Source organism: Macrosteles quadrilineatus, unplaced genomic scaffold (genome assembly GCF_028750875.1).
Source record: "Macrosteles quadrilineatus isolate MER2022 unplaced genomic scaffold, UCM_ALF_1.0 Scaffold_6__1_contigs__length_79288215, whole genome shotgun sequence".
Lineage (NCBI taxonomy): Eukaryota > Metazoa > Arthropoda > Insecta > Hemiptera > Cicadellidae > Macrosteles > Macrosteles quadrilineatus.
The window spans coordinates 23,228,501-23,254,016 of NW_026542599.1; the positions used below are offsets into that span (position 1 = coordinate 23,228,501).

Below are 25,516 nucleotides of genomic sequence, written 5' to 3' on the forward strand. Positions count from 1 at the left end.
TAGTATTACTGCCTCTGCGCTCTCACTCGCACACACTCTCTATCTCTCTCCAAACTTCCTTTTGCCGCGCTCGGTAGAATTCGTCTGGTCTTGGTCATGTTCGGGGAAATGTTCGGAGTAAAATTTTGCTGATATTTATCTCCCTTCTCCCTTCTCCCTGCTCGGTTCGGGGTCTTGATCGGGGAAAAGATCGATAGTGTGTCACCGCCTTTACCTTTGAAGTAGAGGCTATTTATTCCCAAAAGGTATCAAACGCCAGCTCCTGAGCAATTAAATCTTTTCTATCACTTTAAAGTTTGTTTCGTGTTTTTAGTCTTCACGTACAGAGACTTAAATCTTTGTATTAAATTGTTAGCAATCATAAATCGTTGACAGAATCTTCCACAAAAGATAAATACAATATAGTTTAACACCCTAGAACTCCTTAAAAAAATATGTTTTGTTAAGGCTTCGTCATAATGTTAAAAATACTCAATACAACAAATTCATTAATTTTACATATGTAAACGTTGATAGTTGTGTGCGTATTGTATTTTAATATATCTTCTGTATACATCTAGTCCTCTATATTTTCTGTGTACACAAATGCTTCTGTATACATCTAGTCCTCTATATTTTCTGTGAACACAAATGCTTCTGTATACACTTTTTTTGCAACTCACAGTAACTGAGAAATATTCTAAACTGGTGAACTGTTTTTATAAATTTTTGCCATTATTTCTCAACCCGTGCTTAAAAAATTAGTGACTCGTGGATGAATCCAGATACAAAATTTAATCTAAATCGGACCACAGGTTTTGTCTGTAGCTCTGTATCTGGATCATACAAGTGTGTATTATATAACATGATCATTGATCAAATCACATAGTCAAAATATGTTTTATTCTATAACTTTTAATTTAATTAAACATAAAAGTCATGCTCCCTCCATTTTTAAAGTATTCAGTCCAAAAATGTAACAAATTTACTTGTGCATACATATTTATTTCGTTTTAATAAATAATTGAGGTGATGCAATACACTTATGTAGGCAGTCGCAGCAGTCGAAGCCGGGCATAGCGCCTAGAGTTTCACGAACGCAAACCGCGCAACAAGTAGCTAAATGAGCCGTAGAGTAAGTGAGCCATCTAATATTTTGAAGAGGGTTCACTTACTCTACGGATCATTGTGTCAATGATCTGTAGTGTAAGTGAGCCATCTAATATTTTTCTGCAGGCTCGTATAGTATACGAGCCTATTCCTATAATTTATATTATTCATTATTTTGGCTCGTATACTATACGAGCCGATTCCTGAATTATCAAATAATTCGTAAGCTTGGCTCATAGTCACTATGATCTGTAGAGTAAGCGAACCTTCCTACTGTATTTTTAAATATAATACACGAGGCTCATAGGCACAATGATTTGTAGAGTAAGTGAACCCTCTTCATTTACTTTTTATTTTCGATAGGCTCGTATAGTATACGAGCCTGTAGTGCAAGTGAACCTTCAATATTATTTAAAAAGCTCGTATAGTCTATGATCTGTAGAGTAAGTGAGCTGTCCCCAGGTTGTTCTTTTCATGGCGATCTCTGTCTGTCTGTCGCAAGTGTCGCCGTCCTGTCGTCGTGCGGTGGCGGTGGTGACTGTCAATCATAAATCAGTATACTGGTGGTACTAATTACTATATTTCTAACCTAATTTGAAATTTTTAATGACTTAATTCCATCACAATAATGACTACGGATGTAGAAAGAACAAAACTTGAACACAGAGCCAGAAAACGTATCCGTGAGGTTAAGAGAAAAGCAAGACCAGGTATTGTTACATTTTCTAGATCAACTAACCTCAAAAATCGGCATTTTTAGGTTGCTATTTTTACTATCCGTTTTCTGGTACATAACTAATTCTTAGTCAATATAAACCCATAGTATTCAGTATTCACAGTTAACTTATAACACTAATTCGAAGAATTATCACTTAAATGTAGTGTAGGCGAATGTGCACATTTTGGAGATTAAAAGCCGGGCCTGACAATAAACTTACTTACCGTAGCTAGGCTAATTTAAAAGTAGGCCTAATAAGATTTTGACACCTTATTAGTTTTTGTCTGTTGCTGGAATCAACTTGAAATGCCTTATGATGGAAGTTGTTACCACTATTCTCAACCTATATTTTGAATTCAATCTTTAATGTTGAATACTTTCCTGTTATCTGGTACCTGCGAAAAAATTCTTTCCACTTTGGTTAGGTTAGGTTAGTTTATCAATAACATGAGTATTATAGGCAAACAAACCTAACCTAACCTTACCTAACCAAACCTAACCTAAACGGTAGTATGTGCTCCGGAAGTTGTACTTGTGGTTAAAGAATTTTTTCGCAGGTACCAGATAACAGGAAAGTACCACATAGGCTAGGCCTAGGCCCAGGCCCTACCTCTTTTATAGAATAGCTATTTAGTTACCTAACTCTGTTAAGGTACGTTTTGCTTGGAGCGACAGGTGGGACAGTCACCGAGCGGCAGTCGTGGGACACTGATCTTAGGGGTTTTGCATAGTCCTGTTTTGTTTGGAGCTGCAGTCGCTGGGTACTGCTCCAAGACCAGTCACAAGCGACAGTTACATTTCTGATTGTTTTCATACACTATTTTGACAACTTTTCATTTTCGCTATGGCGTCGTCGGCTATCCGCACAACGTCTGAGATGAAGTTAAGTTTTAGTGCAGGTGAAGACGACCGATTAATACAAGAAGTGACAAAACACCCCACCCTTAATGATTTAAAGAATAAGTATTTCCTACAAAGACCAAAGAATAAAGGACAACATCTGGCTGGCAATAGCTGGTGAAGTCGGAAGACCAGGTTTTTAAATGTTATTACATTGCGAGTTATTATATTGGTAGATTATTTGGATTGATAACTTTAAAGACTTCTAAGTTAATTACATTTTAGTTTAGGTGATTCAACAAATATTTTTATGTATAGACCTAAATGGTTATTGATCAAATTGGTTTAAAAGTCAGGCGTGTCATATGTAAATATATAAAATGCCAACATTACAGTAATGTGGTAAGAAGATATTCAAAAATATTAATGGATTATGAAATGTAATTGGTATTTTTTTTCATTTACAATAATACAATAAATGGAATAAAATTTTCACTCTGTGAGGAGGTTGTTTATAACACTGATTTCTAATTCAAGTGACGCTTGTGTAATGTATTTTACAGAGAAATTGAGTAATTTTAATTTTATTACATTTTGGTTTGTGACATGGAAATTTTGGAATGTTTCTAATAAAAAATAACTAAATAGGTAATACTTACCTAATTGTAAATTCTTACTCAGTGAATTTATCTCATTTATTAATAGTGCTCACTTCTGAGGTTAGGTGCACTGACGGTACCACTCGTCTCGGTGGAAGAAGTTATCGCTCCAAGCAAAACAGTCTACCACCCTTAATTGCCGCTTGGCGACAGTCGCTCCAAGCAAACCGTAACTTTAGGCTACTAAGTTTCAACATAGGCATAACTTATGCCTTGCCTATTTAAGTTAAATTAAAATTAGTTTTTAAAGGGTAAGACTTAGCCTAAGTAAGTTAGGCCTAAATTGCAGGCAGGTTTTACAACTTTTTATTTCTCTACGCAAAACAAGCCTTTAATTTAAGTTACTCCACATTTCAGAGGCTACATCTAAGATGGCACAATTTGCAAGCCTTAATCACACACACCAACCTAAAGGGTGCTAAATGACCTAATCCTACGATCAGACATTTGGCATCCATGTTTGCCAACAGACTGAACCAGTGATTCAAGTTTTGACACATTTTGCTAATTTTAACCTTACTTAGGCCTAACTTACTGCAGAGAAACTAAATTAGGCCTATCATTTAAAATATCAATATATCAAGGCCTATCGGTATTGATTTGGTTTAATATTAATATATTGCATTGAATTAAATTTTACCATGAGATATAACTTGGGCAACCTAAGTTAGGTAAATAAAAACAATAATACTTTATACTTTTATACTTTTCAATGAAACGGCGACCATTCAAAGTAGGTATTTTAAGCCAAGAATGGAGATGAGTGTACATTAACATTAATACATTAATGCGGTTTGTCTACTTATCCTAAATTAAAAATTTGTACAAATAAAAATAAAATAAAACTAGGTCTAAGTTATGGAGACGTTTAAAGAGGAATAAAAGTGGTGTATGTATTTAGGCCTAACAGTCTTGCGAATCACCTCTGTGAATACATCTAACTTAAGTACAGACGGAAAGTTAAGTTGTTAGGTCAAGATCCGTTTCTCCATTTTCTCAAGGCAATTGTACTAAGTTATACCGTACCCTGGATTGTAGTTTGTTTATGGTTGACTGCTGTTTTAGTTATTGTTTGTTTTGTAAACCTTAATAAAATCAATATTATTAATACGCTACATGAAACTTTGTGAACAATAAGGTTTTTTTGTTTTAAGACTTAACCCCACATATTATTTACCAAACTGTTAGTCTAGGTGTGTAAATTTGCAAACTGACATTAAATTTTTGAAAAAGTCCCTTGGGCTCTTCCCCAGTACTAGCGTCTAGACTGCCAGTGCAACTCCGAGGAACGGAATCAGAGGCGCTAAAATTGTTATCTCTATCACTGTTGCTGTCAAAACGTATCATTTGTAGGTTAAATTTAAATTAAATATAATTAAACTGTCATAACCTAACCAAACTAACCAAACTTGTTGATAATGAAAAACTCGGATGAAGGTTTACTTATTGAAAAAATAGTTCTGTTCTAAAAATAAAATTATAAAATAAATGTCTCAAATTCAATTTTATAATTTTTAAATTATAAAATTAAACTGTCATAACCTAACTAAACCAACCAAACTTGCTGATATGAAAAACAATTGTTGACAAAAAGTTAGTGTTATCAGAGGGATTCGAACCCGGCACCATCCGATTATCAGCCCGACACGCTATCCACTACACCACCAAGGCTCATGACTCAGTTCCGTATCGTTGCGGTAATGGTTGACGTCACGCCATCGGCACGGAGCGGTGGTGGGGGGTTTTCCGATCTGATCCTCGTTCCTCGGGTTGCACTGGCAGTCTAGACGCTTATTTCCCCAGTGACTTTTAAAGTTCCTTTGTTACCTACCCTTATGAAGAACACATTTGTTTGATCAGCTGGATAATATAGCCTAATTGTTGTTAATATTTGGAAACGTTTGCTACAAATGAAAACAGAAAATAATTGTATAACCACTTATTGTACATTGCATAATTTTACAGGCAAAAGCCAGGTTTGGCTGCTGGTATATTTTGTTTTTGATTAGGGCCTTTTGACAGTTTCATTTAATTTGATGTTTTACATAGGAAAAAAATATTTTAGAAGCAATAACTTACATTAAACCGAATCAAAATCAATAATGTACATATCACTTATTAATATTTAATCCGATTCCTATATTGCAGGTAGGTACTCTGCGGAACCGTAGGCTACCCATCTAGGCCTATAGGCCTACATTTTTGTATTTTCAAAAAATTCCATGATGGTAGGCTATGTGTTTGTTTGGACTTTCAAGAACAGTTGAAGTCCCACTTGTTGCATTATCATGGTGGCAGAGATCATTGTCCAGATCTCTCATCTTTTATGAATGTCATGTCCCTTTTAAGAGTGCTGGTTTTACCTTTATCATGATCTAATGTCAAAAGGCCTTGCTCACTCTATTGACAAAGGCATCAATACTCTTTGTTATGTATGTTAGATTTAGAAAAATAAATTGTTTTTTTATGACTAACTTAAAACATACCTAACTAAGTTTAAGTTTAACTTCTTTCAGAGCTTAATGACAAAGGAGCATGGTCCCTAATTGGTTACGCGGCTCAATTTGAACCCTTCAAAGAAGTAAAAGACACAGTAGAGAGATTAGACGAGTCTTGCGTTTCTCCTGAAGAGTTTATAGAGAAGTATGAAAAGCCGTATTTGCCAGTAGTGATTCGAGGATGTCAAGAATCCTGGAAAGCCACCTATAAGTGGACATTAGAGGTAAACAATTATGAGAAATTAATTTATTTACGAAGGGTCTTTATTGTAAATATCTCAATACAGTATGAAATTTGGTTGTATCTGATGTTTTGTTAGAGCTTGTGTGTTCATTTGTGATATTGCTTTTTGGATCTTCAGTAAATAAAATTATTAACAGAATTCTCTATTTGTCAACTAAGTTAGTAATCCTGACACAAGAAGTAAGACTGTCACGGCCAGTGACTATTCTAGATACGACTAAATCACAGACAGAAACTTATTAGCCTACCAAGAGCTGACGTTTTGGCATCATTACAGACAGCTATCATCAGGGAAGTTCACTAAACTAGTTTTCTATGAAGCCTGTAATATGTAATGTAAGCCACTGTTTCAGTTTTCAGTTTTGTGTAAAGTAAATTTAAAATTCTCGTATATTTTTCCGTCTCTAAAAACTGGCATGATGTCGATGTTTCATGTGATTTAATAACTGACTTTTGACTAGGTACCGCTATTTTGTGGGCTACCGGTAGGCCTACCTATACAAAATGAAAGCTAACGGTTTTGTTCAAAATTCATTAACAGTTGATATTTTTCCAATCAATTAATAATTTTATTCTGAAACACAAAATAACTGCCAAGGGTACTGTAGTGTTGATTTTTTAGATAAATCATTTTGGAAAACTTCTTGTAGCCTATTTCTCTGAAAACATTGAGAGGTTTGTGTACATATGATGTTCAGTTGAAAGATAACAAATCTCATACAAAATATGTTTATTAAATAGTAAATTTGTTTGATGTTTTCCACAGCGGCTAGGCAAGAAGTATCGCAACCAGAAGTTCAAGTGCGGAGAGGACAACCAAGGCTACAGTGTAAAGATGAAGATGAAATATTTCATCGACTACATGGCTGTGACTCAGGATGATAGTCCGTTGTACATTTTTGACAGTAGTTTCGGAGAGGTGAGAATCAATGTGATTTCTTCCAGCCTTAGAGAGTTTGGTAGGGTAAATTAATTTCTCTAACTTTTAACCTAAACTATACCGTAGTGTGCTAAAAGCAATATGACAGCGACAGCTAGTCTAGTGGTAAGATTTGAGACTTTGGTCCCCATGCCACTAATCATCACTGGATTTTATCTAAATGATAATGCAGTTTTGATGCAATTATAAAGTTTAGGTGCCGCAACCCTTTAGGCCTAGACCTACCTGAATTAAGATATTAAAGAGTTCCAAGCTAGCCTATGTCCTAAGATGTGAATGTAGGAGACAAAAAATATCACAGACAGAAGAAAAAATGTAAGTTAGACAGGCAGTGGTATATGGCGGTCAGTAGCATTGACTGAGTAGAAAATCATGATTCCCCCCACACCTTCTTAGTCCTGTTTAAAGAAGGCAGAATTTTGCTTGGTCTCCATGTACTCTGAATCTACTTTCTTAAAATCTTTGTATTATCATTCTTTTCTATTTTTCAACAGCACGCAAGGAGGAAGAAGTTGTTGGAAGACTACTCAGTACCTCTATACTTTAGGGACGACCTGTTCCAACATGCAGGAGAAGAGCGCCGACCGCCGTACCGTTGGTTTGTGATGGGCCCGGCACGATCTGGCACCGGCATACACATAGACCCTCTCGGCACTAGTGCTTGGAACGCTCTCATATCCGGGCATAAGAGGTAGGTTTCAATGTCTCTGGAGACTTAACAAGAGGAAATTTTATTGCAAGAATATAGAACCAATTCAATTTCAGCCTATTTTGTGGAATTACATGCCACAATTTGATAAAGTTTAGAGTTCTCGATCATATAGTTCAAAGCAGTTGAGTTTAAGTGTTGTGGGACATTTCAGACAAGCTTGGTGAGGTTTTTGAAGCTAATGTAAAATTATGAATTGATTTATGTATTGAAACAGATGAATGTTTCATTTCTGCTACAAATTAAACTGTCTAGTAGTAAATGATCATAACATATCCGCCCTTGCAGATGGTGTTTGTTCCCCACGCACACTCCGAAAGATCTGATCAAGGTGACGTCAGCCGAGGGAGGCAAGCAGAGAGACGAAGCCATCACGTGGTTCAAGGTCATCTACCCTCGGACACAACTACCGTCCTGGCCACAGGACTGTAAACCTGTAAGTACTGTAGATCAATAGGAGAGGATTGCCTATTGCCGCAGTAATAATGTGGCTAAGATAACTTGTATCTTCAGCAAATTCTTGTTAAGAATCAAGAAGAAAATATAACTATTTTTACCTCTTCATGTATGACTGATTTTTTAACTTGAGACCACTCATAGAGCTTTTATCCGGGTTATGAAATCATAGATAATCACTCAGAGGTAGGGTGGGTAGATGTTCCCAGTTGTCTGCATTCTAATGATCCGGCTATCCCAGGTGGAGATCCTACAAGGTCCGGGAGAGACGGTGTTCGTTCCTGGAGGCTGGTGGCATGTCGTGCTCAATCTGGACACGACCATTGCCGTCACGCAGAACTTCTGCAGCAGGACCAACTTCCCAATCGTATGGCACAAGACGCTGCGTGGCCGACCCAAGCTGTCGCGCAAGTGGTACCGCAGACTGAAGGTGGGTATTCCTTCATTGTCTTTGAGAAAATTATGGTAGAAAATAAGGAGAAATTCTTGAAAAATATTTGTTTTGCTTTTTGTGATGGATTTTTGTTATTTGCTCTTTTTCTGTTTGTTGAAAAGACGTAGGAGTTTAAGACTTTTAAATCAGTGAATACTTGAATATTTATCGATTTATCGATCACTTGATAATTTTTGTAGGTGGTGCAAATAGTATAGCAGGGTGTCCACCGGGTAGGCTACCTGGTAACCTGGGAAAACTGGGAACTGTGCGTGATTTTTTTAACCGGGAAAAAACCGGGAATTATGTGTGAATTTCATATTTTACCTGAAAATTTCAATTTGCCACGATCGCACATGAAAATGAAGTTACCGTGACCTTGGAAGACGAGGATGACGTTTCCGTGATCGCGGGAGACGACGATGATGTTTCCGTGACCGGAGGAGACGACAGAGACCTTTCCGTGACCGCTGGAGACAACAGTGACGTTTCTGTGACTAAAGGAGACAACAGTGATGTTTCTGTGACCGCGGGAGACGATGATGATGTCAAAACGGCCGTGAGATTTATAGTGATTTAGCCGCGATCGCACATGACGATGATGACGACGTTTTCGTGACTGTGGGAGACGATGGTGATCTCCAAATAGACTTGGGATTTTTTAGTGATTTTGCCACGATCACGCAGGAGATGATAATGATGTCCAAACGGCTGTGCGATATTTTAGTGATTTTGCTGTGATTGTGAATAACGGCGATGACGTTTCCGTGACCACGGGAGTGTGCGTCTAGCTTTGGACTCTGCCCCAAAGCGCCCATTCTAAAGCATTGCAACAAAGTCATTACACCCTCAGGGCTGTTCGGTTGTTCTGCCATAAGACTGTGTATTGGGAATGGGACGGTCTGGCCACCATCCACGCCGCCTTTACTAAGCAAACGACGATCAATAATAAGTCATTACTGAATTGAATGACCATTTTTTTTTATATATTTTATATTTTTTAAGTACTCGGAAAAGTTGTTTTAATTTAATGTAACTGATGAATATTAAAATGTAATTTATTTATGTATTGTTGGGAGGGCGGCGTCCAAGAATCCTTATGGGCTAGCCGCCACTGAGATGATTTACATACCTCTTCTATGATATTTTAACACAAATAGCCTACAGCACTAGAACAAAGAGTCATGTGAAGAAAAGATAGATGATTGAGATGCCAAGTTCACAATCAAACCTTGGAATAACAAACAAGACCGTTAGAGGATATGTTCATGTGTTAGCATAACTTGAGATATTTAATATGCAGGCATTTGTCGATACTTGTGCAATGTTACAGGTGAAGGAACCTGAGCTGGCCGCCCTAGCAGACCAGGTGGACCTGAACCAAGACACTGGAGTGGCCAGTGACAGTTCCAGCTGCTCTAGCTCCAGCTCCAGCGACTCCAGTGATTCCAGCATGTCAGACAGCGACTCAGATAGTGGGCAAGAATCACTCTCGGCCAAGAAGAAGAGGTGCGTGTAGGCATTTTAAGTTTTTGGAATGCTATTGACTTTTTGTTGTGAGAATGAGAATTGGAATAACTCAGGGTTGGATTATTGGCCCCTTTTTATTTTATGTATGGATCAAGTAGCCTTTGAAGTAACGATATCATTACAATACTTTAGTTAGAAGAGGTGCGTGTAGGCATTTTAAGTTTTTGGAATGCTATTGACTTTTTGTTGTGAGAATGAGAATTGGAATAACTCAGGGTTGGATTATTGGCCCCTTTTGATTTATGTATGGATCAAGTAGCCTTTGAAGTAACGATATCATTACAATACTTTAGTTAACTATTTTAAGACAGCGATGTCACTTATGTGTTTTCTTTTAGTTGAATTTTAATGAAAGATGAGTGTAAAATGTTTTGAGATGATCTGTGTAGCTTTGTTATTGACTTAAGATCAGCTTATGATTCAGGAAATGATTAAGAACGGTTGGGCCCTATTTCAAACCATCAAAAAGCTACTAACTTTTCTTCATGCTTTTTGCTTTCTTATTGCTAGATAGGCATATCCATAGATACTTGAACAGAACCGTTATGGGTCATAAACATAAACAAATGACGTTGCTAGCCTGAATCTTATACTAATAGCATTATGGTTTGACAGTTCTATTTAAGAAATGTTGAATAATGTTTATTTTCGGGCCAAAAACGTCATTTGTTTATGTTTATGATCCATACCGGTTCTGTTCAAGTATTCGTGGGCATATCCACTCAGCTCCCTAACTTTTTAATTTTAACATGGGAAAGAGACATAATTAAAAAAATCATTTTCGTTCTACATTTATATTGAATAAAGACAAACACACAACAACACAAAATTACAGATTATTGAATAAGTGAATTTAAATTAGAAAGAGACTTAATGATGTTCAATGAAATATTCTTTTGAACTTCCAAAACCTAAATCCAAAAAAAGACATTACATTTTCTTTTCTAAACCCTGATTTATTAAAACTTTAGTAACTAATGATTTTTTTAAGGAAATCGTCAATAGAATAAAATGCTGAATTTGACAGGAAGTATCCTTTTAGCTTGGAACAACTGATTTCTATTTCTTAGGATTAAAATGCTATATATTTAAAGTGTTTGATGTTGAACAATTTTTTTTGCAGAAGGAAACTTTCTTCGCCTTCGAAGCCCAGGCCTACATAACAACCACTTAGGATGGTTTTCAAAATGGCAAGTGTATTTACTACTCTCATTTACCTATTTATTTATTTAGTGGTTGGGTTTCCAAATGGGTCAATATCAAAAGGCTAATGATAGAATTTTATTCAATTAAAACATACTTCTTTTGGCTGCATTTAAATATGGCTTTGAATTTTAGATATGTCTGAATTATTTGAGCTTCTTATTGCGCCAAGGTAGCATTGTCTAGTTTTTCAAAACTAAGATCTTCAATAGAGAGGACTTCTAGAATGGTTCTTTGACTATTACACACAAAATGGAATAAACTTGTGGTTTGAAAATGTTAACTTATCTCTTTATCATATTTTTTTTTTTTTGCCCGAAGACGCTTTTTGCACGAGCCCGGGATTGTTTTGCACAATACTTCAGGCTAGATCTAGGGGTTGCGGCACTATCACTTAGATAAAATCTATTGGCGATTTGGCGGGATTTGAACCCGGGACCGAAGTCCCGCGCTCTAACCGCTAGACCAGCTCGCTCCTCTATCTCTTATCATAGAGATAAGAGATTTTTTTTTTTATTTTTTTTTTTTATTTTACTCAACTTTTAAATATACTTAAAACTAACAATATAAATATATGTAAAACATGCATTATTTATTAGTTAAATAAGGAAGAAGACTTGTGACATAAATATAAAAATATTTATGCTTTCTCTGAAATATTATTTATCATAAAATAACCTGGCAAAATATGACATTCAAAGAAGGGGATTTTGTCTTTGCAACAGTGAGGGGATATCCTCCTTGGCCAGCTATGGTAGATAAGGTAGAGGAAATAAATAAAATAAAATATTTTCATGTCACTTTTTTTGGTACAAAGGAAACAGCAAAGTGCACACAATCCAAAGTCTGTCTTTATGCTGAAAATAAAGCCAGGTTGGGTACTTACAAGGAAAAACAAAAAAGTTTTAATTCAGCACTTCAAGAAATTGAAAGAGCAGTAAAAATTAAACAAAATCAGAACTCTACACCAAAACCATCAAGAACAATAGAAATTAAATGCACAAGTACAGCTGGGAAAAAAACCCTGTTCAACTCCTAAGTTACACAAACCACAGACAGAAGTACAGATCTGTGACAACAGCAATTATAGGGCTTCTTACTGTGATAAAGCAGTAAACACTCCTACAAGTTTAGACCTAAGAAATTCTCCTACAGCAGAAAATCAACATAATAATATAAGCAGCACGCCTGTTACTAATAACTCAGACTTCCAAACACAAATTTTACTACAGGAGCTGAAACAAGCTAAAGCTGAAATTGAAAATCTAAATAGCATCATAACCATATTGAGGAAAGATTATAAGGATCTTGAAGAAAGTATCACAAAAGCTAGTATAGAACAAAAATGTCTCACCTGCTTTCCTACATTAAACCCTCCACTAACCCAGAACTCACAAGAAAATTTATGGCAGACACCTTTACATACTTCGAGAAACAGGACTACAACTCAGAAGCCGTCAGTTGCTACCCAAAACAAATATGAACTTCTTTTAAAAAATTTTAGTGAGGAAACTGCTAATAATGAGTCTACAAACCTAGAGGCATTCGTCACTCAATCAGAAGAACCTAAACAAAACAAAACCACACTTAATAAGAACTATGTAGCTGAAATTAAAAAACAGCTAAAAAGTAAAAACACATCTGTCACCAACTCAAGGCTACTAATTATGGCGGATAGTCATGGACATGGTTTAAGCAACATGGTGCAACAGTGTACTCCTATAAATGTCACTGCTCATGTGAGACCAAATGCTAAATTTAGTGGTGTTACTGAAGATATTGTAGATCTCGCATGGAACCTGTCAAAGGAAGATTACCTGCTTGTGGTAGCTGGAACTAATGACGCTGGTCATACAAAGGTAAAACATATCTTGGATGATGTTCGCACCTGTAGGATTATTATTATCAGCTGAGTTATAAAGTTATGAATCATCTGCTATTTGGTTTGTTTACATTATGTTTTGTTCTTGTAAATAAATAGTATTGATTTAGTTTACTTAAAATGTGTTTTAATAATTAATTATTCTATATTGGCGACGAGAAAATGCCTAGGAAAACAGACCAGTCACAGTATAAGAGTGTAATTGACTGTAGTAACATGTCTTGCATACAAGATAGAATGAGCAGATTTTCATTTAAAGAGTATAATAGTGAACAATTGTGGGAAGACTACATAGCTCGTTTTGAGTTGACCTGCAGAGTTAAGGGACTGGGCGGTGCTAACACAGAAGAACAAGCGGCTCGGCGAGATCTTCTATTGGCAAATGTCGGAGAGGAGCACCTCAGGGCACTGTCGGACCAGATGTATCCAAGGGCCTGGGAGGAGTGCACCTACGACGAAGTCAAGGAGGAAGCCAACCGGTTGTTCAAGCCTACAAGGACCCTTTTTGCGACAAGGTTTGAGTTTGAAAGAGCAATAAGAAAAGATGGTGAGACATTTATTTTGTTTTATAACAGATTGAAGTCTTTAGCTAGAAGTTGTAAATATGGAGATAGCTTAGATGAACGAGTACGAGATAGGTTTGCAGTAGGAAGCAACTGTCCAGAATTTGAAGTCGAAGTCAGACAAAGATGGCCCGAGGGAGTTAATAACCGAGGTGAGCTTGTTAAGTCAACAGTAGTACTAGAGTTAGCTCAATCTATGGAACGCGCGAGAGAAGAAGTTTCCAAACATTCGTGTAAAAATGAGATTTTTAAAGTAAGTGACAGTAAGGAAAAGAGGAAACCAGAGGTAAATAAATCTACTGGTTTCAATAGGTGTTATAGATGTGGGTTTACACATGACCCAAGTGAAGATAGGTGTCCTGCTGTTTCTGCTGTGTGCAAGAAATGTACAAAGAGAGGCCACTTCGCAAGAATGTGTAAAAGTAAAAATAACTTTTTCAAGAGAACAGATGGTAATTTGAGAAAAGTAGATGGTTCTTGTGATCAAACTTACGATGATGAATGTAATTCTGATATTGATGTTAGCGGAACACAAATTAGGTCAGTCAAGAGTAAGGTTCCGAGAGCTACAATAGATGTAGAATTGAACGGGTATAATGTTAGAATGGAGTTTGATTCCGGGGCTCGGGTAAGTGCTATAAGTTTGTCTCTTTGGGATAAGATCAATTCAAGTGGCGAATCTCTAAAAAAGACGTCTGATGTCATCACTGGCTATGGGAAAAATAAGCTAGAAGTCATGGGCAAGGCTTTTGTGGACGTTACTTTACGTAATCGTACTAAGCGATTGCCAGTTATTGTATTACTAGAAGATGATGTTCCATTATTTGGGTTGCCGTGGAGTGTAGCTTTCAATCTTAATTTGCCTAGGGAAGTAAGGGTTAGGCGTATTGATAATGGAAAGACAAATAGTAAAGAGACCGGCAAGAATGAAGAAAGTTATAGAAAAGAGTTACAAAAAGAAGTTGAGGCATTAACTCAGGAGTTTTCTGAACTCTTTCGTGATGAGCTAGGAACGATATCTGACTCTAATGAAGTTATCCATCTAAAAAGTGAAACAAAACCTGTATCGTACGGGGCAAGACGAGTTCCATTCCCCTTAAGGGAGGCAGTGGAAAGAGAATTACAGCGATTAGTACAGGAAGGAGTTTTGGAAGCAGTGGACCCTTCCGAAACACCGATAGAATGGAGTACCCCAACAGTCAACGTAGACAAGGGTGGAGGTAGAGTCAGAATCTGTGGCGATTTTCGTACAACCTTGAATCCAAACATCGTTCCGGAGAGACACCTCTTGCCAACCTTTGATGACTTGACTTCTAAATTAACTGATGGAAAGATATTTTCAGTCATAGATCTTCGAGACGCGTACTTGCAAATGAAAGTACATCCTGAGTCACAAAAGTATCTTACGATAGCAACTCATGTTGGCTACTTTCGCTACAAAAGGTTGCCTTTTGGGCTTTCCTCAAGTCCAGCAAAATTTCAAAGGTACATGGAAAGTTTACTAAAAGGACTTAATGTCGGAGTTCTACTGGATGATATAATCATTTCTAGTAAGGATAAGACCACCCATATAACCACTCTTAGAGAAGTTTTGAGACGGCTAGAATCAAGTGGAATAAGAGCAAAACTGTCAAAATGTAAGTTCTTTCAGAAATCTGTAAAGTATTTAGGCCATACAATAGATGGGAATGGTATTCATCCCTCCGAAGACAAAGTTGAAACCATAAGACACGCACCAAGGCCAAGAAACGTGAAAGAATTGCGAGCCTTTCTAGGGGCACTAAATTTTTACGATAGGTACATACCTAATCTGCATGCGATCGCTTCGAACTTGCATAAGCTGACTGGTACGAAGACTAAATGGAAATGGACTGACACCGAACAAACTACGTTCGACAAGTTAAAGAATATCCTGTCATTAGAGAAGACATTAGTCCCATACGACATATCAAAGCCGATCATTGTTGAATGTGATGCTTCTGAACAAGGTGTTGGTTCAGTGCTGTTACATTTGATGCCGGATGGAACAGAAAGGCCAGTCATGTACGCCTCAAGGACACTAACGGAAGCAGAAAAAAGGTATGCTACAGTTGACAAGGAAGCACTGGCGTTAGTTTTTGCCGTGAAGAAGTTTAGACAATACCTCAGTGGAAGACATTTCAAGGTGAGGACGGACCACAAGCCACTTGAAAGAATATTTGGAATGCATCGAGATCTTACCAAAGTAGTAAACAACCGTTTGGTTCGTTGGGCTTTGTATTTAATGGAGTACGATTTTGAGATCCAGTACATCAAGGGACAGGATAATTGTTTGGCTGATTTTTTATCTCGGTTTTCACTCAAGACACAAGAAGTATTGGATCCAGATGAGAGAGAGATTCGAGCATTGGTTCAGGAGAAAATTGACGTAGTTTATCCAAATCATGAACTTGTACTGGAGTATAAGAAAGATCCAAATATGAAGAAACTTATAGACTACCTGGAACATGGTTGGCCAAAAGATACAGGAAACTTACCACCATCCATGAAACCATATTGGAATAAGAGAGAAGAGCTGACATTAGAAAACGGCATAATCATGCGATTAGGAAGAATTGTAGTGCCACAGATTTTGAGAGAAAATGTATTGAAAGAACTCCACAAAGGACATCCTGGAATAGAGGCAATGAGATCCCTATCAAGGTATTATGTTTGGTGGCCTAATCTGAATAAGGATGTTGAGGTTTATGTCCGTAGATGCCACCCTTGCCAGAGTAACCGATCATTTGACACAGAAGTACCTCTATATCCTTGGAATGTGCCAAGTGATCCATGGGAGCGAATTCATCTTGACTTCGCAGGTCCATTCGACAACCGATTCTGGTTAGTAGGAATCGATGCGTACTCAAAATGGGTTGAGATCGAAGTTATGGACCGTACGACAACTGCTGCTCTTGTAAATAGATTAAGGACTTGGTTTTCGAGGTATGGTGTTCCTAAAAAAATTGTATCGGATAATGGCACCCCCTTCACATCTCATGAGTTTAAGAGTTTTTGTAAGGACAATAACATATGTCATGTTACATCTGCGCCGTATCATCCAAAAACCAATGGTTTAGTGGAGAGGATTATCAGAACCTTCAAGAGTCGATATAGTGCTTGCAAACAAGAAGGTCTCAGTTCATCACTTGCACTTTTACAAGTGTTGCTTGCTTATCGAAATACCCCACAAAAGACCACAGGACAACCACCATCAGTCCTTTTCTATGGTAGAAGATTACCAACAGCTTTGGACAGGTGGAGGTATAATAGCAGAGAGAGAATAGAAAATCAAGTGTGGCGACAGAAGTACTATCACGACTTAAAATCCAAACAAAAGGAGTTTTCTGCCAAACAAGAAGTGTGGGTTCAAAATGAAACGAAGAAGGGCTGGAGACCAGGAACCGTACAAGAAAGGACGGGAGAGCTATCATACACCGTTTTAGTAGGGGGAGATATAAAGAGAAAACACGCTGACCAGCTGAGAGCAAGAGAAGGTGCAACTGATCCACCTCAATGGAAAATAAAATGCAAATGGAACCTGAAACTGATGATGTACATAGTTTCGATAACTCAGCCTAAATTGGGTGGGGAGAAATGTAGGATTATTATTATCAGCTGAGTTATAAAGTTATGAATCATCTGCTATTTGGTTTGTTTACATTATGTTTTGTTCTTGTAAATAAATAGTATTGATTTAGTTTACTTAAAATGTGTTTTAATAATTAATTATTCTATAGCACCCTACTTCTTACCACACGTCACACCAACCTAATCATAGCTACATTACCTATGCGCCATGACAAACCTGAGTTGGACAGTAAATTAACAATAATAAATTAAGAAATTGAGAAATTAATATTACACTCATCCAACAATGCTCAAATCCTCCCACTTCACAATCTGCCACGCCATTATTATACCAGTCACGGATTACACTTAAACAAAAAAGGCAAGAAAGCTTTTACAGAGAAAATTTTACAATGCATTAATAAAAACTCAATCAAAAATAAATCCTTGGCCGGCACAGGTGCACTAGAAACCACCAAAACCAGTGAGTTTATTCAAGTCATTGAAGGTGACATGGGGAAGATTTTTCAGGAAAAGGAAAAAGATAATGCAACGGCTTATGCCCATTGCATCTCTGCAGACTTTGGAGAATGCAAACATATGAGTCAAGGTGTTGCAACAGTGTTCGCAGAGCACCCTGGAAAGCCTACCACCGCTGACCTCATCACAACTCACCTAACCTGCCAAGAGACGGACGGTACTTTTGTCTACGGACTGGTTACAAAACAAAAATATTACAATAAACCAGAAATAGATGACTACAACACTGCTTTTGAAGATATGACCACAGACTTTGAAAGAAAAAAGTTAAAGTATCTTATTTGCTCGCTAATGGGATGCGTCCGGGACAGAATTCAAATCCAACACTTTGTGACAAAACTAGTTCAATTCCAACAATTTACAGGAGCAAAAATACAGGTTATAACACACAATGAAGAAACAAACAGAAGACTAAGAAGAGGCATTTCACATCAAACCTTTATTGTCCGGCTGAAGAACACTATCAACCTGATGACAGCTCACGAACAACCCCGAACCACTGATTCACCACTTCCACAGACTGATCCTCAGAGCAAAACATCACATGTCGAGACCTCCACAGAATCCATAGACAGTGCTGATTCAACAATCAACAGTAATTATCCTAGCCCCAGTGACAACTCAAAAAATCTGTCTGTTCACTTAACATTAATGGGGACTTGAATGAAATTGTGTTGTCAAAAAATCTAAGTAATTGTATAATGCACTACAACATTCAAGGAATTAAGCAAAAATTTGAAGAGATAAATATTTTATTAGAAAGCACAAAAAATGTTAAAATAATTTGCTTTAATGAACATAATATAAAAGAATCAAATAAACTGTTGTTAAATAGAATACACAATTTCAGTTTGAGGGATGGATTTTTCAGGAATTACTCTAGAGGTGGATCTTGTATATTAGTCCATGATTCCCTTTCTACCATTTCACGACAAGATCTAAGTAAAACTTTCAATGAGGAGTTTATCTTTGAAGGGTCATTTGTAGAAATTGAAGATCTTAATTTGTTAATTGTATCAGTCTATAGAATACCAGGAAATTGCATTAGTAATTTGTTTCTTAAAAAATTTCAAAGCTTCCTAACTGTTTTGAAAATTGAGGCAAAAAAGAAACAAATTGTTATAGCAGCTGATTTTAATATTAACCTTTTAGAAAAGAATAGTAATTTAGTAGAAGAATTTAATAATTTATTTTTGTAAAAAAATACAACTGACTTCAAACGCTCTAAAAAGAATGAAATAATTTCAATAAAGTAAACTTTTGTATTAGGCAAGCTCACGTACTTCAAGTCGGCGCGGCTCTATGATGATTTTTGAAACAAAGTTGAAGGAGGGTGTCCATATTGCAGGTGACTATCTATAACTAAAGTTGTTAATCTGCATGTCTTTTTCATAGTTATGCGTTAAGTGTTATTTTATTACCGTAATCAGAGATCGGCATTATAGTGGTATTAACGAGCATCTCTAAAAAGATTATAACGCATCAAAATGTTTCTAACATGGAAAAGTAACGTTTTAATACCAAACTAGCTTCTTTTCCCTATCATAATATCAAACTAAATTATTTTCCTATTCATATAGAACATTTGTGTGTGTTATTTTCATAATGCATTTATTCTGAAGTAAACATAAAATACAATAAAATATTTCCTTTAATATATAAACAAAACAGTTCAGTATGTTTTTTATATATTTATGTTATGCAGCTACAATTTATTGATTTTCAAAATACACACACGCACAATATTTAATTTCAATCATACATTTGCAGTTTGAGCCGCGCCGACTTGAGATACGTGAGCTTGCCTAATACAAAAGTTTACTTTATTGAAATTATTTCATTCTTTTTAGAGCGTTTGAAGTCGGTTGTATTTTTTTACAAAAATAAATTATTTCATAATTTTTAGTGACTGTATAATTTCTTATATATTACTTACTTGAGGTTTTTTGATAAGCAAAACTGTTTGTAAAACAGTTCCACAAACGGATAAAAAAAAGTTAAAAGTTCCACAGAACAATCATTATTTTAAAACTGCTTGAGTCACCTGTTCAGGTTACATAATCAATGGGTATGAAAATAAACATTTTTAGATATTCCCTAAGAAAGAGAGAGTTGTCCATTACATTAGGCCTAATGAAAAACTAATTGTCTTTTCTTGATACATTGAAATGTCAGACATCATCGTTTCCTGCAATCGGTGTACTTCTACATTATAAAAAGAAATACAGTAACGTCTCAAGCCTTTTGGAACAATATGAAAGTTATTCCTCAGCTACCAGCAGTAAAAGATCTCTCAAAAGTGGAAAATTGGTCGATAACACGTATAGTACCTTTGGAAAATATTATATGAAAGATTGGTTCAGCTAAAAGTGGTGTAAGTTATGTAGGGGGGTTTGTTTACTCAAGATATAGCCTAGTCGAAATTGCAAATCATCTTCTTCTAGGACTTTCCGAAGCAGGCATAATAGTATTGATATGTTATAGTAACTGGGTAGAGAATATTAATAAACATTCCACATCTGCAAATGAAATATGTGTATGAAAGATTGGTTCAGCTAAAAGTGGTGCAAGCCATATAGGTGGTTTTGTTTGATCAAGATATAGCCATAGATAAAACATACTCCCTTAGTAGATTTCTCATCCTTATGGAACAGCTGAAGACAATTTTATTGTTAGTTCTGTACGGTTTATTGTAGAGGTCGTGTTTTGTTTACAATTTTTTTCCCGTTATTACAGCCATTTAAAACCTCGTTTAACCAAATGATACGATCTAATCATAAACAATAACTTGTCCCCTAGTTATATAACCAAACAGTAAAGCACAAATCAAGAAATTAACCCTAAAATAATAGAAACAAAGCTTCGTCGACACTAGCGCCCATGTGTCACGTACATGAACTAGACACGAAAAACGTGCTTCAAAATTTACAATGGGATGAGAAGTCTTCTTGTGTTGGTTAGTCTATGATATAGCCTAGTCGAAATTGCAAATCATCTTCCTCTAGGACTTTCCGAAGCAGGCATAATAGTATTGATATGATAATATAGTAACTGGGTAGAGAATATCAATAAACATTCCACATCTGCAAATGCATGTTTAGTAATTAAAATATTTAACACTTTTAAGACAATTGACGATTATGAAATGTCACACTTCTTAGGTCGTGTAAGGAATAATTGCATTTAATTTATATTTAGACCTGTTTTACGAATGCTTTGGTTATCACAATACACCTTTATTTGTCAATATCAAACAGCTATTTACTGAAACATATATGTTTTTTTTAAGTCAGAATATTCAATACTAAAAACAGAATTACTGTATACACAAATCAGATCAAACGTTAAAATACATTTTTTATAGTAACCAAAACAAAATGTATGGCAAGAAATTGTTTATTGATCAATATGAAGCAACTGTTTCATGAAGAATTGTCTCTAGCTTCATTTAAATGGTTTCAACTAACAGCTGTAGGAATGTCATCATTATTTACTGCCTTCTCTGTACAAATGTAAACAATCTGCACAAATGTAAACAAAATAAATGTTGAATATTTAAGGTTTTTAGAATTTTTCACCGAAACAAATATTATACTTAAACATAATATATAAGGTACCAAATAGAAACTCTCCTGGTTATTTTGGTGGTGGAACCACACTGATCGGTAAAAGAATCACAGAGAAATTGGTGAACATACATAGAAAAAAAAAAACATCGCCACAAACAAATTGAGAACCTCCTCCTTTTGTTGGTAGTTGGGAAGTCGGTTAAAAATATAATTAGTAGTCATGGTTTCTTGATAAACATCAAAGAGCCAACAAGAATAACAAAAACAACAAAAACCTGCATTGATAACTTTCTAACTTCTATAAATTATGGTAAAGCTCCTTTTGAGAATCTTGATTTATCTATGTCTGACCACAATGCTCTATTCCTTCAGTTACCTATTAGTAGTAAATTTAAATTAAAATCAACAAACTCTGTAAAATCCTATCGAAGACGTTTTCCTGAAGGATCCATCGCCCCATTTATTAATAGCTTGAGATGTAATTTGATGTCTTTATCTTTAGATGGTTCAGTGGATGACAATTACAAAAATTTTTTGGCTAAGATTAAATTAAGTATGGATGAAATCTTTCCAGTTAAACCTTTTAAAGCAAAAAATAAAAGTAAATCAAAAACTTGGGTTACTTTAGGGATAACAGTGTCATCAATAAACAAAAGAAAATTACATTATGAAGCAAAATTTAGTAATGATCCTAATTTTCTAAGCTATGTAAAAAATTACAAAAAGATATTTCAAAAGATTGTTAAAAAAGCTAAGAAATCTGCAAATGATAGGTATATAATGCAAGCAAAAAATAAGTCCAAAGCCATGTGGAATGTTGTAAAGGAAGAATTAGGTGTAGGTGTTAAAAGTGAAATTGTTAAGCCTCACATTAAACTTAAGGTCAACAATGAAATTATTGATGATGCTGTAGTCGTGGCGGAACTGTTTAATTATCAGTACTCCAACATTGTCAATATACTTAAGCTGCCAAACATGCCACACAGTGCTAATATAAATCCGTATGCTAACAATCCTACAGTTCAGGTGACAAAATTAGGTAATCTTTGTCAAACAAATGAAATTGAAGTAAAAAAAACTATTCTAAGTTTAAAGAACAGTAATGCCTGTGGCTGGGACGATATACCCATTAAATTATTGAAATGGTCAGCAAATGAAATATCAAACATCTTGGCTACACTAATTAATCAATCTTTTGCAGAAGGTGTTTTTCCCCAACTACTAAAACTCTCAGAAATAGTACCCATTCACAAAAAAGGTTGTTTAAATGAAGTACAGAACTACAGACCGATCTCTTTATTAAGTAATGTTTCAAAGGTTTATGAAAAAATTCTTCACACTAGATTATCTAGCTTTTTGGAAAATAACTACAAGTTTTGCAAGGAACAATTTGGTTTCCGTAAAAATCTAAATACCCAATCAGCTTTAAACAACTTTGTAAATTGCGCTTTGAAGGCCTTGGATGAGTCGCAGTGCACAGCTGGTGTGTTCTGCGACTTATCCAAGGCTTTTGATTGTGTTAATCATAAAATTCTTATCAAAAAACTTACAGCAATTGGTTTTCATGGACAAATAATTGAACTTTTGAAGTCTTACTTAAGCGATAGAAAACAAAGAACAGTAATTAAAACCGCCTCTGGGAACAAATACTCTTCTTGGGCAAATAATAACTATGGAGTTCCGCAAGGTTCAATCCTAGGTCCTCTCTTATTCCTCACATATATTAATGATTTACCTTTTCATTTTTCAAGTCAAATCTGTAACTTTACCCTTTATGCAGATGATACAACAGCTCTCATCAAACGAAGTACTGTTAAAATGTTACATGATGATGTCAAAGAAACAATTGGAGAAATAGCAAATTGGTTTTTAAAAAATGGCTTACTTTTGAATGAAGATAAAACTAGTGTTTTAATTTTCAAATTGAGAAATTCAACCACTGGAACAGAAACTACTGCCTCGCCCACAAATGTAGTAAAGTTTTTAGGGATATATTTGGATAGTAAACTACAATGGACAGAACATATTAATTTTCTAAACAAAAAACTCAGTCCAACAAGATATGCTTTAAGTGTTTTAGTTCAGGTTACCTCCTTGGAAGTATGTAAAAATGTTTATTATGCTTATGTGTACTCTATTTTAAGCTATGGTATTACATTATGGGGGACAGCCACAGATGTCCACAAAGTTTTTAAAAAACAAAAGTCAATAATCAGAACTCTTGCAAATTGCCCCAAAAAAACATCATGTAGACAATTGTTTCGAAATTTTAAAATTTTAACTCTAACTTCAATATACGTTTTTGAAATTTTAAAAATGGTTCATGGAAATCCTGGTATGTTTCAAAATTATCTTAGTAATCACTCATATAATACCCGAAGACAAGATATTTTTCAATACCCCACTCATAATTTAAAAAAATATGAAACAAGTCCTCTCTATATGGGGTTAAAAATTTACAATAAAATTCCAAACTCCTTAAAGCAATTAAACTTAGCAAAATTTACAGACAAAATCAAAACAGTTTTAGTAGAAAAAGCATATTACACTCTTGAGGAATTTTTCAACGACTCCTGGTAACAGACACCCAATCTCTCATCAACCTCTCCTAACATAAACAGTTCCACCATGCTGTAGCTTTGTAGGGGTAACTTACTGGCTAAATCCTAGGTTTTGTATATACCTATTTAGATTTCCTTATTTATTAGAAACCTTGACAATGTACCTGTCTGTGTATTACATTTGTAATAACTTTAACAGATGTTATGTGCAATAAAGAATTGTCATTTGTCATTTGTCATTTGTCATAGTAGTGTTATCTGTTTTGCAGGACAGTAGGAGTGACAGCTAGACCAAAGGTAAGACCAGTTACCTCTCCGGACAACTCAACTGCGACTGACAAAGAGCTTCTTCCGACTACGATGTTTGTAATTTTATATTGTGTCTACCCAAAGTATCGTAAACGCTTCATATCATATCCCTGAAAACCTGCTAGCACGATACAACTGTCTAACCATAGACAAAAAGAATTAAATATAGACCGTCAGCTCTGCTGCAGTTACCATAGGTTATGGCGCACGTCACTGGGAGTGCCATGTTGTTACGGCCTACGCACTATGTAACTACATGGCGCTCCCAGTGGTGTGCGCCAGAACCTATGGTAACCTTGGTAACCACTGCACGGCTGACAGTCTATATTTAATTCTTTGTCTATGGTCTAACATAACGACAGGCTAGTTGTGAAATGTGTATAAGTGTAGCAATTGAAGAAAATATTATTTTGATTGCATGGACATTGTTTTCACAAATATTTAGCGGTAAAGTGTATACAATTTTTGATATGCTTAAATCTTATTCCTATTTTGGCTTTTTAATAGTAGTGATTGGTACTAAAGATTCTTTAGTTAGTGAAATATAAATTATGATGTAGTCTTTAGTTCAATGATTATAAAGACTTCTACACCGGTTGTAGAGAGAATGTTGGATACATTATAATTGAAGTGCCTTTTCAAGTAAAGAGAAGTTTAGGACATACGTTTTAAGGATATCAGTTTTAGAAACGTTTTGGGGACTTTAGAAGCCAAGAATCATATTGTTTCCTATTTTTTTCTTTTTTTTCTAAAAGCCTATTAAGGAAAGTGAAGTCTAAAAGTCTTGAAATTTTGTATTGCAGTAGGTTTAATTTCAAAAAGTGTTTTACTTTTTCTCAGAACTTTTTAGTTTGACGTAAGCATGTAGCGAATTAGCCTTTAAGCCGAGTTTTTTGAGGCCCGTAGTGCGAAGAAGCGATTTTAATTGCTGTCCACTCTGTTTCTACCAAAACGGCACCATTAAATCACCCAAGACAAGAGGAGAGTGGCTATTTGATTTAGATTTTTTTAGATACTAGGATTTAATTTTCACAAAATATGTCATAGGATATATTTGTATTTTTTTTTGTCAGTGTATCATTCTTATTGGATACTTCTTTCTCCTTCACTAGTCATTGTTATGTTAATGTAGGATTTTGGACTGGTTAGACAGTAAATGTTTATGTTTATTTGTAACCGAAATAC

The 25,516-nt window shown here is 35.6% G+C and overlaps 2 protein-coding genes across 2 annotated transcripts; both read left to right on the forward strand.

Moving 5' to 3' along the window:
* The first annotated feature begins 1,626 nt into the window (after window positions 1-1,626).
* Window positions 1,627-11,312, forward strand: LOC128996920 (bifunctional arginine demethylase and lysyl-hydroxylase PSR-like). Its single transcript, XM_054422455.1, has 8 exons — window positions 1,627-1,799; window positions 5,823-6,028; window positions 6,815-6,967; window positions 7,483-7,679; window positions 7,986-8,133; window positions 8,395-8,583; window positions 9,920-10,095; window positions 11,240-11,312. Exons 1-8 carry the CDS (start codon window positions 1,718-1,720, stop codon window positions 11,277-11,279), a joined length of 1,191 nt encoding a protein of 396 aa, XP_054278430.1. The 5' UTR covers window positions 1,627-1,717; the 3' UTR covers window positions 11,280-11,312.
* Window positions 11,313-13,019: 1,707 nt separating this feature from the next.
* LOC128997384 (uncharacterized protein K02A2.6-like) lies at window positions 13,020-24,445 on the forward strand. The gene is made up of 5 exons (XM_054423021.1): window positions 13,020-13,209; window positions 13,488-17,381; window positions 17,813-18,049; window positions 18,257-18,524; window positions 24,292-24,445. Exons 1-5 carry the CDS (start codon window positions 13,020-13,022, stop codon window positions 24,443-24,445), a joined length of 4,743 nt encoding a protein of 1,580 aa, XP_054278996.1.
* The last annotated feature ends 1,071 nt before the right edge of the window (window positions 24,446-25,516 follow it).

Coding starts and splice junctions, on each gene's coding strand:
- LOC128996920 (XM_054422455.1), top strand. CDS start 1,718: ATGACTACGGATGTAGAAAGAACAAAACTTGAACACAGAGCCAGAAAA. Junction 8,134..8,394: donor GGCCACAGGACTGTAAACCT/GTAAGTACTGTA, acceptor CGGCTATCCCAG/GTGGAGATCCTACAAGGTCC. Junction 8,584..9,919: donor AGTGGTACCGCAGACTGAAG/GTGGGTATTCCT, acceptor GCAATGTTACAG/GTGAAGGAACCTGAGCTGGC.
- LOC128997384 (XM_054423021.1), top strand. CDS start 13,020: ATGGTGCAACAGTGTACTCCTATAAATGTCACTGCTCATGTGAGACCA. Junction 17,382..17,812: donor TAAATTGGGTGGGGAGAAAT/GTAGGATTATTA, acceptor TGGCCGGCACAG/GTGCACTAGAAACCACCAAA. Junction 18,525..24,291: donor AGTGACAACTCAAAAAATCT/GTCTGTTCACTT, acceptor TCTGTTTTGCAG/GACAGTAGGAGTGACAGCTA.